Below are 13,854 nucleotides of genomic sequence, written 5' to 3' on the forward strand. Positions count from 1 at the left end.
TTGTACAGTGTATAAACTGTCAGAAACTAGTGAAGCCCAAATAAAAATATTCAGATGGCTTGTTTTGTCTGACCAGCAGTCAAAAAGATGTTGAGTTTACTATCAAAGAAAACTGATAAATCTTCACATTTAACAAGCTGGTACCAGTAAATATTTGACATTTTTGCTTTAAAATGACAAATTATATTAGATTCCAGCATTGTTTCTGGAGAATATTAACTGTAAATAAAAACATCATGTACATTTTTTTTAACCTGAAAAACATGCATCTTCCAAACAACCTCCACCAGTCAGACGTTAGCAGCCTGTTTGTTGCCTGACAAGCGAAACTCGGGGCAAAGAAAGTCCAAAACGCTCATATTGCTGAGTGCACAGTAGAATTGAAGGCGACCCAGATGATCAACATATTGATCAGCTTCTCTCATCTGGATTTTGGCAGCTGGACAGTCAGAGGACAAACAAGTTACATCTAAAGGTACCAACTTGTATTCTATTACATGATCTTAAGCTGGTTTTGATCCACACATCAGACTTCTGTTTCTTCATTAGTGTCCTTAAACTATTTTACACATGCACACTAAACATGGAATCAGATTTGACTCGATAGTTTTGAGCCAAAATCAAAGTAAATGAATTGAGAGTAAAAGAGTAAAAATAATTTTGAACCAAAAAAAAGTAAACAACACTGTGCCTCATGTAATTATATTCTCCACTTTCATTTCACTAATTATGGTTAGGAGGTTGGCTGCAATGATGTCCCACAAAATAGTAATTTGTGCCGTCAAATGAATCATTTTTCACATAATTTGTGTCCCTAAATGCTGCTTGTGCTGCCATGCAGGCTGTTAGCTTAGAGGATTCAACCTTTCTACTCATTCAAGCACTGGCTGCTACTTTAATACTAATGCTAAAACCTCTACTTCTACTATTACTACTACTACTACTACTAGTAGTAGTAGTACTACTACACACTTCTCAGTAGGGCTTTGTGTTGTGTAAGAATTTTATTTATTCTCTTGTTTATTTTTTACCAGATTTCTTGTGTACAAGTGGAAAGATTTATCCTGATGGTACAATAGAGCAAAGTCAGAGATTCATCACAATAAAAAGGAGTCATCCTCTGTGAACAATGAATATCTGAAACAAAGTTCATAACATACTGTAGTTCAGATATCACATGTTGGAAGCACAAAAACATGGACTCACTGACTGTGTGATAATTTGCTGTTTCACACAGTCTTGTCCTGAAGTACTAAAAGTGATCAGAAATATTTAAAGTTTGACACATGAGAACAGGAAACATGACAACTGGGCAAATATAAGGTGCGTAAAGGGAACATGAGAGGAGATTGTTTTGTCAACTGCTGTTTTAAGGTCAAAAATGAAGTGTTGAATCAATCAATAATTAAAAGTTATAAACTCAAATGAAATGATAAAAGAATATATGAACTTTAAAATTAAAAGTGATGCCGCTCTGGTCTGTACAGATGTTTAGTGTCAAAATTATGAAAAGATAACAAGCAGAGGAATAAATTATCATTTACATTCTGTGATACACGTTTCTGTTGCCAAAGCTGATAATAAGATAAAGTATAAAAATATATATTTGAAACAAATAAGGGAAGATTATTTGTTGTGGGTGGTTTTACTTTCAGATAATGTTTGACTTTATAATTTTATACAACCAAAGAAAGAAAAGAAAATACAATGAAATAGAAAAACAGGTTTTGTCTTTTACTCTTATGTGTGTATGATGTGGGTTAACAAACCAGAAAAGTGATTTATGATTGATTATGTGTTCTTATATAATAATTTCTTTGAATGATCTTGATATTGATTTGTTATCTTGATATTGATAGTCTGCGTGTGTTGCTCTGCAGGCCGTACAGGTCGTACTCCCGGTACTGGACGTAGTCCTTCAGTCGTCCCGGCAACGGCAGGAAGCTCATGAAGACAGATGATCTGAGACGAAGACGACCGAGACAACGACGGATCCGCAGACGACAGAGATGCTGCAGACAGCGGGCGTTCTCTGAAGAGGAGGAGGAGGAGGAGGAGGAAACATGGAGAGGAAGATTAACTGGCTGTAGCTGTTCCTGTTTCTCATTTGTCTCTTTCTGTCGGTGCAGAAGTTGATAAAAGTGTAATTTCATTCACCTTGCAGCTTGCAGATGTCGGGCCACTGTCGCTGCTCCATCAGAGCCGCCTTCAGCTTGGAGCACAAGGTCACATGATTCACGTAGTCCAACAAGGTGAGAACTATGTGACCTGAGAGGTGCTTCAGCCAGGAGAGGGTGATCACCTCGCAGAACTGCACTGACAGACAGACAGACAGATGTTCAACAGAGGTGTTTTACAGTGTAAACTTCAACAGTTACACCTGTGACATTAACTCCACATCATTCCTCCCACGTTCTGACATGACTGAATGATTGAAATTATGAATGAAACAGTGAAAACAGTAAATAATGTTCACAAACATTAAAGGAAGAGAGGAATTAAATTAACTGATGTGCAGCGAGAGGTGATTTCATACAGATGATGGTTTGTTTGCCAATAGAAGTGTAACAGCAGTACAGACAGGAAGTTAAAATTAATGAATGGCATATAGTTTATTATTTGTCTTAAATTTTGTACAGACATTCATGGTCTCCAGATGATAAATCTCAGTTACTGTGGTGACACTCTGACTTCTCATCAGACGCCACCTGCAGGTCAAAATCTCAACTCTTCCAAAGTTAAAGGTGCAATATGTAAGAATTATAGTTTAGTTTATAACATTCAAAAATTAACTAAAATTATCAATAGAGTGTGAAGAAATAATAAAATAAGATCTTCATTGACTCTCTCTGTTGCCCATAAAGGACTTGGGATAGTTTTGCCGGGAAAATCCCAGATGTGACGTTTATGTGTGCTCCTGAGTGCCTCGCCTCTCTCCCGTCCCTCTCCAGTGCCAACAGGGTGCAATATTAGCTAACTTTACTGTTTTAATTCACTCTCAGCGCGCTCATAGTGCCGTTTTCAGCCACAGAAGGCAGCTAAAGAGCCAGATATTTCCCTCAGGAGTTGGTGGAGACCAAAAACAGAGCTAAAAGAGAGTGAATATTGGACTTACATTCTTTAGATGGACAAAAACACAACTCCAAATGAATGATAATGTTGCTCCGTAACTGCTGGATGTAGAAATAGGCAGCTGTTTGCTAACGTGATAATATGTCAAAGTTGTGTTTTCAACTTGTTCTGATGCCCCAATGTGGCCAAAAATCACTTTATTCTGCTTTTAGGGTCTAGCTGTTAAACTGGTGTGGACACGGCCCTGTTCGTTACCATGGTGTCTTTGATCACTGTGTTGGTCCATCCCTCGTAGTCCTCGGGAACGTGTGAGCCATTGCCATAGCGACAGTCAAAGCAGCGCTCCACATCGTAACCATAGTTGCACAGCATCCTGAGAATCACCTAACACACATATGACAGGCGAAATAATAAATAATATCAGGTAAAAGTCATTAAAACTGTTGATTCCAGTGACGTCTGTAAATCTGAAGAAATGTTTTTGTAAAGCGATAAAAAGAACAGCAGTTTACCTCGTCTTTGAGGGCGTACTGCAGGGCTGAGGGGAAGTGTGTCGTGTTTATTCTGGAGTAATAGTTGACATTGGCTCCAAACTTCAGCAATAGGTTGATCAAGTCATAATTGCCCAAACGCAGCGCAACCTTAAAGACACAGTCAATGGATCAGAAACAGGGTCCTCTGGAGGTGTTTTTTTTCACACAGGGATCAAGTGGTGGACTGACCAACATCGCCATCTCTGGCGTAACTATTTCTAGACAAAGAACAGTGTAAACATCCACCAGCACTAATACTAACAGTGTGAAGTTTTTGTTTTGGTCTCTGTACAGACATGATGGCACCAACCTGGCAACCTCACTGCACCTGGCCAGTCTTTATGCTAAGCTAGGCTATTCACATCCTGACTCCAGCTCTGTACTGAACACACGGACATGAGGTTAATATCGATGTGAACATCTCACTCTCAGAATGAAAAATAACTCACTGACACCCAATGTTGAACTATTTCTTTGTGTTTAGGGATAGTTCTTCTTTTAAATCTTTGATATTTGAAGACAGTTCATTTAAAAATACTCTTTTACACCTGTGTATTAAGTATTTCATCAATAAAATCAGATTAACAATAAATTGACTTCTTTGTCATATGAATGGTTTGATATGTCTAGAACTAGTTTCCTTTTCCTTTTTCCTTTAAAGGGACTTTCTCCCTGCTTTAGGACATGATGATGTGTTGATATTGTAATACACACACACACACACACACACACACACACACACACACACACACACACACACACACACACATAAACATGGCTACCTGCAGACATTTAACAGGGTCTTGGTTGGTCATGGCTCCAGCCTCCAGCAGCACTTCGGCTGATGACAGGTCGTTATTGGAAACAGCAAAGAAGAGGGCCGACTTCCTCTCGTCATCGTAGCTACGGCGAATCCAGGGATGGAGCATGTAGTTGGGGTCATAACCTGCATCCAGCAAGACCTGATGGGAGTCGGGAGAAGGTAGTTGTTGTTAAATTGAGATGTGATCACTAATAAGCCTCAGTACCATTGAAAATGAGGGTTCTCCCTGAGGTTTTAAATAAATTATATTAAATTAAATTAATCTTAATGTGATTAAAATAATAAGATTAAAATACAGAGACGTGTTGTTGAATTTATGTTAAGACGGCGTATAGCAGTTACACAGGCTGAAAGTGAATGTATAGCTGCTGCACGCTCCACTGTGGAGGAGTTAGTTAAGACAAGTCAGTTTTATTTATGATATAAAGTCTCAAATCACAAATTTGACATCATATCACACAACAAAAGTCACATATGACATCATCTACAGAAGTAAATACATTGATAAGGAGACAAGATGCATCAGGATCTGATTCATCAGCGGGGACAACTATTGATTATCATACTGTAGGCCTATGATCAATTAACAGATCAGAGACTCACATCACATCACAACCATGAAAAATAACTGACTTAAAAAGACTTCTTTCAAAATGTTTGCAATCATGGTTGATAACACACACACACACACACACACACACACACACACACACACACACACACAGACCTTGATACAGTGAGTGTGTCCTCCTGCAGCAGCAGAGTGTAGAGGACTCATCCCACTGTCCTTTACTTCTGCCATAGTCGTTACTGGAATCAGCAACTTCAGAGCTCTGAAGAACACAAAAATACACACGTGATGTTTGACATGTTTGTCAACATGTAAAATATTTGCTTAAAAGTAAACAGTTGATAACAGAAGACATAAAATAACTACTGTACATGCATTTACTCAAATACCACATTTGATAGAGAACTCAAGTGGTTTAGTATTACACTTCCATGAAGTTGGGGGACATGTGAGAGACAGATTTTCTCTGAGATATCCTGACTCTCAGTGTCTAGTATGGCACAAGCTCCAAAAATACTGAATCCTACATTTCCCACAATGCAACTTGCAGCATAACATCTTTAATTAGACCCTCTCTGTCTGGTAAATGCCCACATCTTTCACATGTCACACCTTAAACAAATAATGTTTTTACATTGAAGGAAAGAATCTGATTTAACATTTACTGCAGGTGTCCTCTGTGAGCGACTCGGTGGATCGGCATGTGTCCCGTGAGTTTGGGAACGTCAGCGTCCGCTCCGTATTCCAGCAGCAGACTGATGATAGCTGGATCTCCTGACGCAGACGCCTCGTACAAGATAGACGCCTCATCCTGTGCCTGGGATAGGACATCCGCTCCTGAGGAACACACATGTTAACAACACACTCACATCGTCACGGCAACAGAACTTGTCAACCTATCCTTTAATACCTCCTCCTGCTCCTGAGGATGATTAAAGGACGGGTTCACAATTTTTCAAATGTGTCTTAAAACAACAGTCAGGTGTCCATATGAACACTGAAAGAGGTTTTCCTCGCAGTAATCATTCCTCCTGTTCATACTGGCTGTTAAAAGATCCCCTTCAAATGTGCTTTCAATGTAAGGGATGGGGGTTAAAATCCACATTTTGTGCAAAAATGCATTTAAAAGTTTATCTGAAGCTTATATGAAGCTTCAGCAATCTGAGTTAGTCTTATCAAGTGGATATCTGCCACATTTACAGTCTTATTAGCATCAAATTCCCTCTTTGTGTTTCCTCGGACAGTGTTTCCCTGTTGAACTGCGGTGGAAGTATAGTAACAAAAAGAGGGACTTTGGCACTAAAAAGACTAACGTTGAAAGATATCTACCTGATTTGACTCATTTGGACGCTGAAGCTTCATATAAGCTTCAGGTAAACTTTTAAATACATTTTTGCACAGAAGGAGGACTGTGGATTTTGTCCTGCATCACTTACATTGTAAGTGCATTATGAAGGGATCTTCTAATGGATTGACTGATTGAACTTTGACACGCAAAATCACAAGGCTCTCCAACATCCAGCCAGTTTGAGAGACGGAGTTTGATTAATGTTTCTCTTGCTGTTTTTAGAACTGCTGGTGAAATAAACCAGTGCAGAAGGAGGGAATTTGAGGACTGCTGCTGTTTGCCCATTAGCCATACTAGCTTCCAAAGTTGATATTTATAACCCTGCCAATGTTATGTCCTGTCCCACCTGCTTTTTTCCACACCATGCGAGTAAGTTTTGCCGGGTAAAATCCAAATTTTACCTCACCAGGGCTGGAAAAATTACTCCGTATGGTTTTTTGAGTTAAGAAATCCAAAAAAAGAAAATGTATATTCCTATTTACAGTCAATATTCTCCTAAAAAGATGCTAGAATTTAACATCAATCACAGATATGGCATTGTAGGACAAAGCTTAGTAAAGATACAAATAGATACTATCTCTCATAAAGACAAGATCTCTAATAATGAAAATGACCACATGATTTACACAGAATTTCCTATTTTTCTATTAGATGACCATAATTTTGGAAGTTTCAGCCCTCTTCACACCAATAATTGTTGTACAGCCCAAACTCTAATCTGCCATTTCAGGTTTAAGTCTTAAACACAGTGTTCAAGTAGTAAATTAAGCCCTTGGCAGAAAGTAAAGCCTACTATAGAAACATCCCTCCTCTCTCACCTCTCCTCAGTAGAGTCTCCACCACCTCCAGGTGTCCTGCTTGAGAGGCGAGTGCCAGCGGCGTGAGTCCGTAGTGGCTGCGAGGGTCTGGTTGTGCTCCGGCCTGCAGCAGCATATTCACCATCGGTGCTTTGCCCAGCTGAGCGGCCTCATGGAGGGGGCAGCGGCCGTGGTGACCAAGCTGGTTCACCCTGGAGCCCTGCAGGAGCAGCATCTTCACCAGGTCGGCGCGGTCTGAACGGATGGCTACAAAGAGACGGGACGATAGATAATACATTTAGGCATTTTTTTAATCTTTGTCATGGCTGCCAACTATGCCCATGGTCCTGCCCCCAAAGCTGTGATTGGACAGTTGATTATTTTTCATTTTGGCATGGATGATGCATCGCCATCTCCAAAAAGAAAAATCTTCCCTGCATCGCCTCATGAAAACTAATGACAGTGTCGTGATTTGATTTTAATGTGGTGTGGAAAATTCATGTTACATTTAAAAACAATTTAATAAGCTAATAAACTAAATAATTGTCCTTTTACATATGTTTTTTAAATGTAACCATGGCACAGTAGATGCATACATAAAAAGGAAATACATGTTATAATGTATATTGTTATTTATTTTATTTCTTTGTTTGATTTTTTCAGTTTGGCAGTTTAAATCTTCCGTACTTGTGACCTATATGGAAACATCTGCATCTGCTTTTTAACTACTCAGTAGTTTGATCACCTACAATCCTTTATGTTAGTAATAAGTTATAGTGTTCTTTGTGATGTTTATGTTTAGATGACAGTTTCCATAGGTGGGGTGCTGTGGGTTAAAATAAAGAAAAAGATAATAATTTGGTTTAGATGATCTGTTCAGAAATGAACTAAAAAGGTTTAAAATAGGCTACAGAACTGTGAAGTAGCAGGAAACAACAGGGAAATCTCTTCTTTGGCTCCAATGACTGAACAGGTTTTTTGAAGGGGAGAAATGTTGGTCAGCCTACCTACAAACAGTGGTGTGTCCTCCTCGTGGTCCTGGATGTCCGGCCGAGCTCCATTTTTAAGGAGGAAGGAGGCGTTTTCTATCAGACCCTGTTCTACAGCCAGGAAGAGAGGAGTCTGACCACGGAGGGTCTGAACCTCCACAGAGCGTGAGCCTGCAGCTGGAGAACAGGATATACTGTTTAATTTATCATTCATCACATGTTTGTTTAATTAATGGTGTTTTATGTTAATGTGAGGCTGGTGCAGAATCAATGTAATGCTGATATAAACCTTTGAATGTGAGCCCCAGGATGTTGTAGTTTTTCTGAGCTGCTGCTTCATGGAGAGGAGTCCAACCTCTGCTGTCTGTCTCTAAAAACTTATCTTTCTGTCCAGCACATAACTCCTTCAGGAGCTTCTCATTACCTGGTGATTGGATAGACAGACAGTTTAAATCTAACACACATGGCTGTCTCACCATGTACAGTGATGCTTCCTGCATAGAGCTGAATCTCAGCCCACATCAGCCAAAATCTGAACCCCAAAAAATGTTTCCTGTATCGGACACCTGAAAGAATTAGCACTCCTCCAAAAGACTAAAGCAACAAGGCTGTTTAAAGAGGAGTTACAAGTTATTAAATTATAACAGTACAGCCACTTTATTATACTATTAATTGATTCAGGTCTCAGTCTTTGCAGCGGCAGTTTTTTTGTCTTTTTCCAGAGTTAAAAGTTAAAGATTTGTGATGTTACCCTTCACTTATAACTGTGAAACACCCTTCTATTAAAAACAGATTCATGGTGATGTGATGAGTTTGGAGATATAGTTTCCCAAAAGATCAGAGAAGAGACTTAATTTAATTTAATTAAGATAAACTCAAATAGATATAAATGAATATAAATATCTAATTATTTAACCCATTGTGCTGTTATTGTGGCTGCCTCTGCCGCAGTATACTATCAAACAAGACTATTATCATTATTACTATATATTGTTGTATTATTATAATTATCATTATTATTATTATAATTATTAACGCTCTCACCTTTTACTTTTTCTTTCTCCCCCTCCTCTCTCTCTCTCCTTTTCTAACTTTCATTCACTCACTCCCCCCTTCCCTTTTCCCACAATCAATCCATTTTGCTTAGTTGTTCTCTACGTTTACTGTCTTTTTCATTGTAATATGATGTTGTCATTGCTGTTGTTTGTTATTATTTTTGTTTTATTTTTATTTATTTATTTTTATTTTTTCCTTTCTACTATGTCTCGTTAACAGTATCACCAAAAAAAAAAAAAAAGAACTGAGACTTAGTTGGCCAACTTATTAGCTACCGTTAGTCCTGCTCCAGTCATTTTCTCATTTCTTATGTTTTACAAGGAACATAATCTGAAAAGGTTTGTTGTGATAATATGATAATGAAAATTGTACTTAATAGTTAACAGTGACAGCTAAATGTAAGAAAGCAAGTTGGTCTGCTGCTTTGGAAGAGAAAAGTCAAATCTGAGTGACATTTGCCTTTTGTACTAGAAATTTTATTATTTTAATTGTATTAAGGATACAACTGAGGTGCTGGACATGAATAACTTGCATCATCCGAAAAGTAGTTTGACAAAAGAACCTTCAAGTTGGCAACATGTTTATTGAGTTGATGGTAGTTCAGGAAGAAAACCTTGTATCAGAAAGGGGTTAATTTAGCTTTTTACTGTATTAATAGATCATCTGGACTGATATGTGACAAACACATGTGGAAGCTGTTGACTGTATTGTGAATATTGATGTGTTGTAAAGAGGCCATAACATGACAAATAAAATGTACTAATTAATTAATTCAAGCATATCTTGTTTGGCCTCATTAGCTGGTGTTTGCTAATAATGCATGATGAATAATTCACCTCTTTTAGAAAATAAGGACACCATTTATTAATATGCTTAATTTGTAAAGGACTGCATGGTGTAGACGTGTATGTTGCTGTGTTTTTATATCACCACTAGGAGACGCCAAAGTCAGACATTTTCACATGTTGAAAAGTTACACATATATGGGCTTTAGAAATAACCCTACTAATAAAGAATTACAGTAAACTATATATTAAGAGACATCCATGAGCAGTGTAGAGACAATTAAAAGACAATTAAAAAGAAATAAACAGGTAACCATCAAAAACTAAGCAAGAAAACTATTGAGTCATATTAACCACCACCAAAACTCTTCTGAGAAAATCTGAAAATGTAAATAATCAGACAGTTTAATTTTTATGTTTTAATAGTAAATCACAACAGAAGCGTTCACCTTGTTACAAATATAACCCCCCCCCCCACCCCTCCCCCTCCTCCTCCCCCCTCACCTTGTCTTATTGCAGTAAAGATGGTGCTGCTGTCTGCAGTGTCTGGCCCTGAGCTGCAAGGACAGAAGATCGCTGACAATGTTAAAAATATCAAACACTAAATCTAAGAAAACTCTGTGAAACTGAACATTGGAGGTCATCTGAGAGCTCTGCCTGCTGGGAATAATAATGGAGCAAAAGGATCCAAAGGATAGAGGCAAAACATCCACACTAGACAGAGTTTTAATTAGTAAAAGAAAAGAACAACTGATTGGAGGTTAAAGGAAAAGTATAAAGCCTTAGATTTCTTTTTACACTCCGTTGTAATTATATCTCTGTTGCAGTTATATTTTTGACTTGTCTGATCATCTTTAACTGTCTTTCGTCAGTTTCTGGGCCTCATAGATTTGTTCTCTAGTTTATACTGAATAAAAGACTAAGAAGACTGAAAAATTGCAAATTCTTCTAACGATCTAACGAGATCAAATCTGGAGGACAGTGAGTGAAAGACATTTTCTCCCAAACAAACCGAGCAGCTGAAGAAAATGTTTTTATCTCTGGTGTCTGTTAGACTGACCTCCTGCTGTCTCGTGTTGTGGAGTCTCTGTGGGTTTCCTTCTGTTTGTTGATCTCCAGCAAACTCTGTTCAATCATGTACTGAGTAGCTGCATCGTCTTCATCATCCTCATCCTCCATCCCGAATCCAACTCGCCTGAAATCCATGTTGTCCTCACGAAGGGTCCTGGCTCTGTTAAAAAAAAAGACATTCATGAAGACATATTTCACTGATGTTTGTGATCAGCAGGTTGGAGGATTTTGCAGTACATCATGTACACTAATGGCCAAAAGTATGTGGACACCTGAAGATTGCAGGACATGTGATTCCAAAACTATGGGAGCTACTCTGCTGCTATAACAGCCTCCACTTCTGGGAAGAATTCCCACCAGATTTTGGAGCCTGGCTGCAGAGATTTGCTCCCCTTCAGCTACAAGAGCATAGTGAGGTCCAACACTGATGTTTGGAGATACGGTCTGGCTAACAGTTGGTGTTACAGTTCATCCCAAATATGCCTGATGGGGTTGATGTCAGAACTCTGTGCAGGTCAGTCAATCTATTCCACATCAAACTGGGAGAATCATTTCTTTATGCACCCATCTTTGTGCATGGGGACATTGTCATGTTGAAAGGAGAGAGGACCTTCCTCAAACTGTTGTCACGAAGTTGTAAATAAAGTGTTGTTTGTCTTTGGAATAGCATCCTGGAAAGTCTCAGCAAAGCCAAATCAGTGCATTTAAAATAAAAAAACAAAAGTAAAAAATTAAATGCTCAACAGAAAAACACAAAGAGCGAATTTTGTACTAAAAAGACATAATTTGACTAATTTGGACTGTTGAAGCCTCAGGTACGCTTTGGATAAACTTTTCAATATAACAATAAAACAAGGACTTTAAATCACTTACATTAGTTACTTACTTACTTGCATTAAGAATGGATCTTCTACTGGCCAGTATGAACAGGAGGAAAGATTACAGCAAGCAAAATCTATTTCACTGTTCATTTGGGCTCCTAACTGTTGTTTTAAGACAGACTTGAAAAACAATAAACAGTAAAAAACAATAAACAGACAGATGAAAACACTTTACTCTTTACCTTTTGGTTGCGTCTTGAGTTGTTTATTTGGTTCCCTCTAATCCACTATGGCGTCCCTGGAGATTTAAAAAGGATCTGTTGTTGTTGAAGTGAAGGAGGTCTCTGACCTGTGTGACTGAAACCAGAGCTGCACGTTCACATGGGTTCCATCAGTGAGTGTGTGGCAGTTCCCTGATCTTCCACACTGTCTTTAAAACAGCAGAGACTCCAAATATATACACAAAACTTACCCATAAGATGTAGGTAGATATGCGTCTTAGAAGGGTGTCATAAAAGTGTATAAATTCTTCAGGAACAAAAGGCTCAGACGCCCCAGAGCTCCATGATTCAGCTGTTACACTGCAGCGCTCTGGCTGGGAGGACTGGGGATCAGATACCTGTTACTATATTTACCCCCTCCAGCTAAATATATGTAGTTTATTGCTGCAGACAGCTGAGGGACACTGCAGAACGGATCACGATTAGTATAAAACGTTGATACACCTGCACTCCAGGTTTATTAACCTGTGCATTGTATGTACCAGTTATCACCTTCAGTTTCCTGTTCAGTACACACAGCATCACTGGTCCAGAGACCAACAAGTAGTGGTCCTCCTCCTGTGCTGGAATAATCCCACCTGGTCCAGTCCAAGCACAGTTAAAGCACAAGTTCACAATGTTTCATGTTTCTATTAAAACAGCCAGGTGCCCAAATTAACATTGAATTAGGTTTCCTCGTTGTAATCATTCCACCTATTCATACTGCTATGAGAAGATCCCTTCATATCCCTCGTCTTCGAAGTCTTAAAGCCAGAGTCTGACACAACAGGAATAATAAGGCAGCTCCACAAAATTACATGTTAATGCAAAATCTGCCTTAGTTTAACTTAATTTTAATGGTGCACGTTTGCACATTGAAATGCAATGAACCTCAGACTTTTGGGGTGTTGGGACAGTTGCCCATTTTGTAATTCAAGTTAGGACAAACGAAGGCAGAGAGAGGGAAACTGAGGGAAAGACAGGCTGTGGTCAATTTTATTTCCTCAAAACATTCAGTCAGTTTAATTACTCCAAAATATTGTCATCTAATTATATATTCTTACATATAAAGCCACCCCATCAGCAGTTTTTGTAGGACACATTTTGACATGTCACAATAGAAAAAGCACAGATGTAAGTAATACAATTAATGATGATTGAATTCCATGGAACATTAGAACCAAGCCATCATTAATGTCATTAGTAACATCTGTACTTCCTACTATCACAAGTCTGTGATAGTGAAAGTGAAAAAGGCCTATTCAGCACAAGTTTACCTGAACTTTGTATCAAATAGGCAACATAAAGTGCATGTTATTTTATTTTCTATGTCAAACTGCTCAGCTGATCAAGGTAAAACAAAATATGGCAGCTGAGGTTCAGGCTGCTTGTGAAAAGTGTCCAATGCACCCTGGAACCATGGCAGCGATATGACAGAACTACTTTGCCATCGGGACACGATGTAGCATGTTTTTCATTCTTCCATCTCATGTTTATCTGATGGATCAACTGTGTTTCAGTTTTAAATCATTACAGCTGTTGACATTGATGTAACATCTGCACTTTATACCTTTTGAAGCTTCTGGTCTCTTTTCTACAGATGGACAAAAGACCAGAAAGATTTCTGTAGAATCTTGTGCACAAGTTATTAAATAAAAAATACCTTTAAATGTAATTACACTGAGTATTAGTCTCTTGGCTCTGTGAGTACCATGAACCTTTCAGCTG

At 38.5% G+C, this 13,854-nt stretch overlaps 1 protein-coding gene across 4 annotated transcripts; it reads right to left on the reverse strand.

The window, feature by feature from the left end:
• Positions 1-985: 985 nt before the first annotated feature.
• Positions 986-12,493, reverse strand: asb14a (ankyrin repeat and SOCS box containing 14a). Of its 4 annotated transcripts, none has more exons than XM_067586390.1 (14): positions 12,339-12,493; positions 12,109-12,235; positions 11,035-11,205; positions 10,479-10,531; positions 8,423-8,557; positions 8,152-8,310; positions 7,166-7,411; positions 5,665-5,836; positions 5,156-5,261; positions 4,388-4,567; positions 3,585-3,713; positions 3,328-3,456; positions 2,158-2,311; positions 986-2,032 (listed from the first exon to the last, which is right to left on the reverse strand). In XM_067586390.1, exons 3-14 carry the CDS (start codon positions 11,178-11,180, stop codon positions 1,842-1,844), a joined length of 1,800 nt encoding a protein of 599 aa, XP_067442491.1. In that variant the 5' UTR covers positions 11,181-11,205; positions 12,109-12,235; positions 12,339-12,493; the 3' UTR covers positions 986-1,841. The 4 variants fall into 4 exon arrangements, with proteins under 4 accessions (XP_067442491.1, XP_067442492.1, XP_067442493.1 ...); XM_067586391.1 differs by having other exon boundaries at positions 12,109-12,223; positions 12,339-12,483; XM_067586392.1 differs by having other exon boundaries at positions 12,109-12,164; positions 12,339-12,482.
• Between the last annotated feature and the right edge of the window lie 1,361 nt (positions 12,494-13,854).

The sequence above is a fragment of the Thunnus thynnus genome, chromosome 4 (genome assembly GCF_963924715.1).
Source record: "Thunnus thynnus chromosome 4, fThuThy2.1, whole genome shotgun sequence".
Taxonomy (NCBI): Eukaryota; Metazoa; Chordata; class Actinopteri; order Scombriformes; family Scombridae; genus Thunnus; species Thunnus thynnus.

Excerpts from the sequence above, each read along its gene's own strand:
- asb14a (XM_067586390.1), bottom strand. The coding sequence starts at position 11,180 with ATGGATTTCAGGCGAGTTGGATTCGGGATGGAGGATGAGGATGATGAA. Across the intron at positions 3,714-4,387 it reads ACCCTGTTAAATGTCTGCAG|GTTGCGCTGCGTTTGGGCAA; the intron begins GTAGCCATGTTT and ends TGTGTCTTTAAG. Across the intron at positions 3,457-3,584 it reads AGTACGCCCTCAAAGACGAG|GTGATTCTCAGGATGCTGTG; the intron begins GTAAACTGCTGT and ends TATGTGTGTTAG.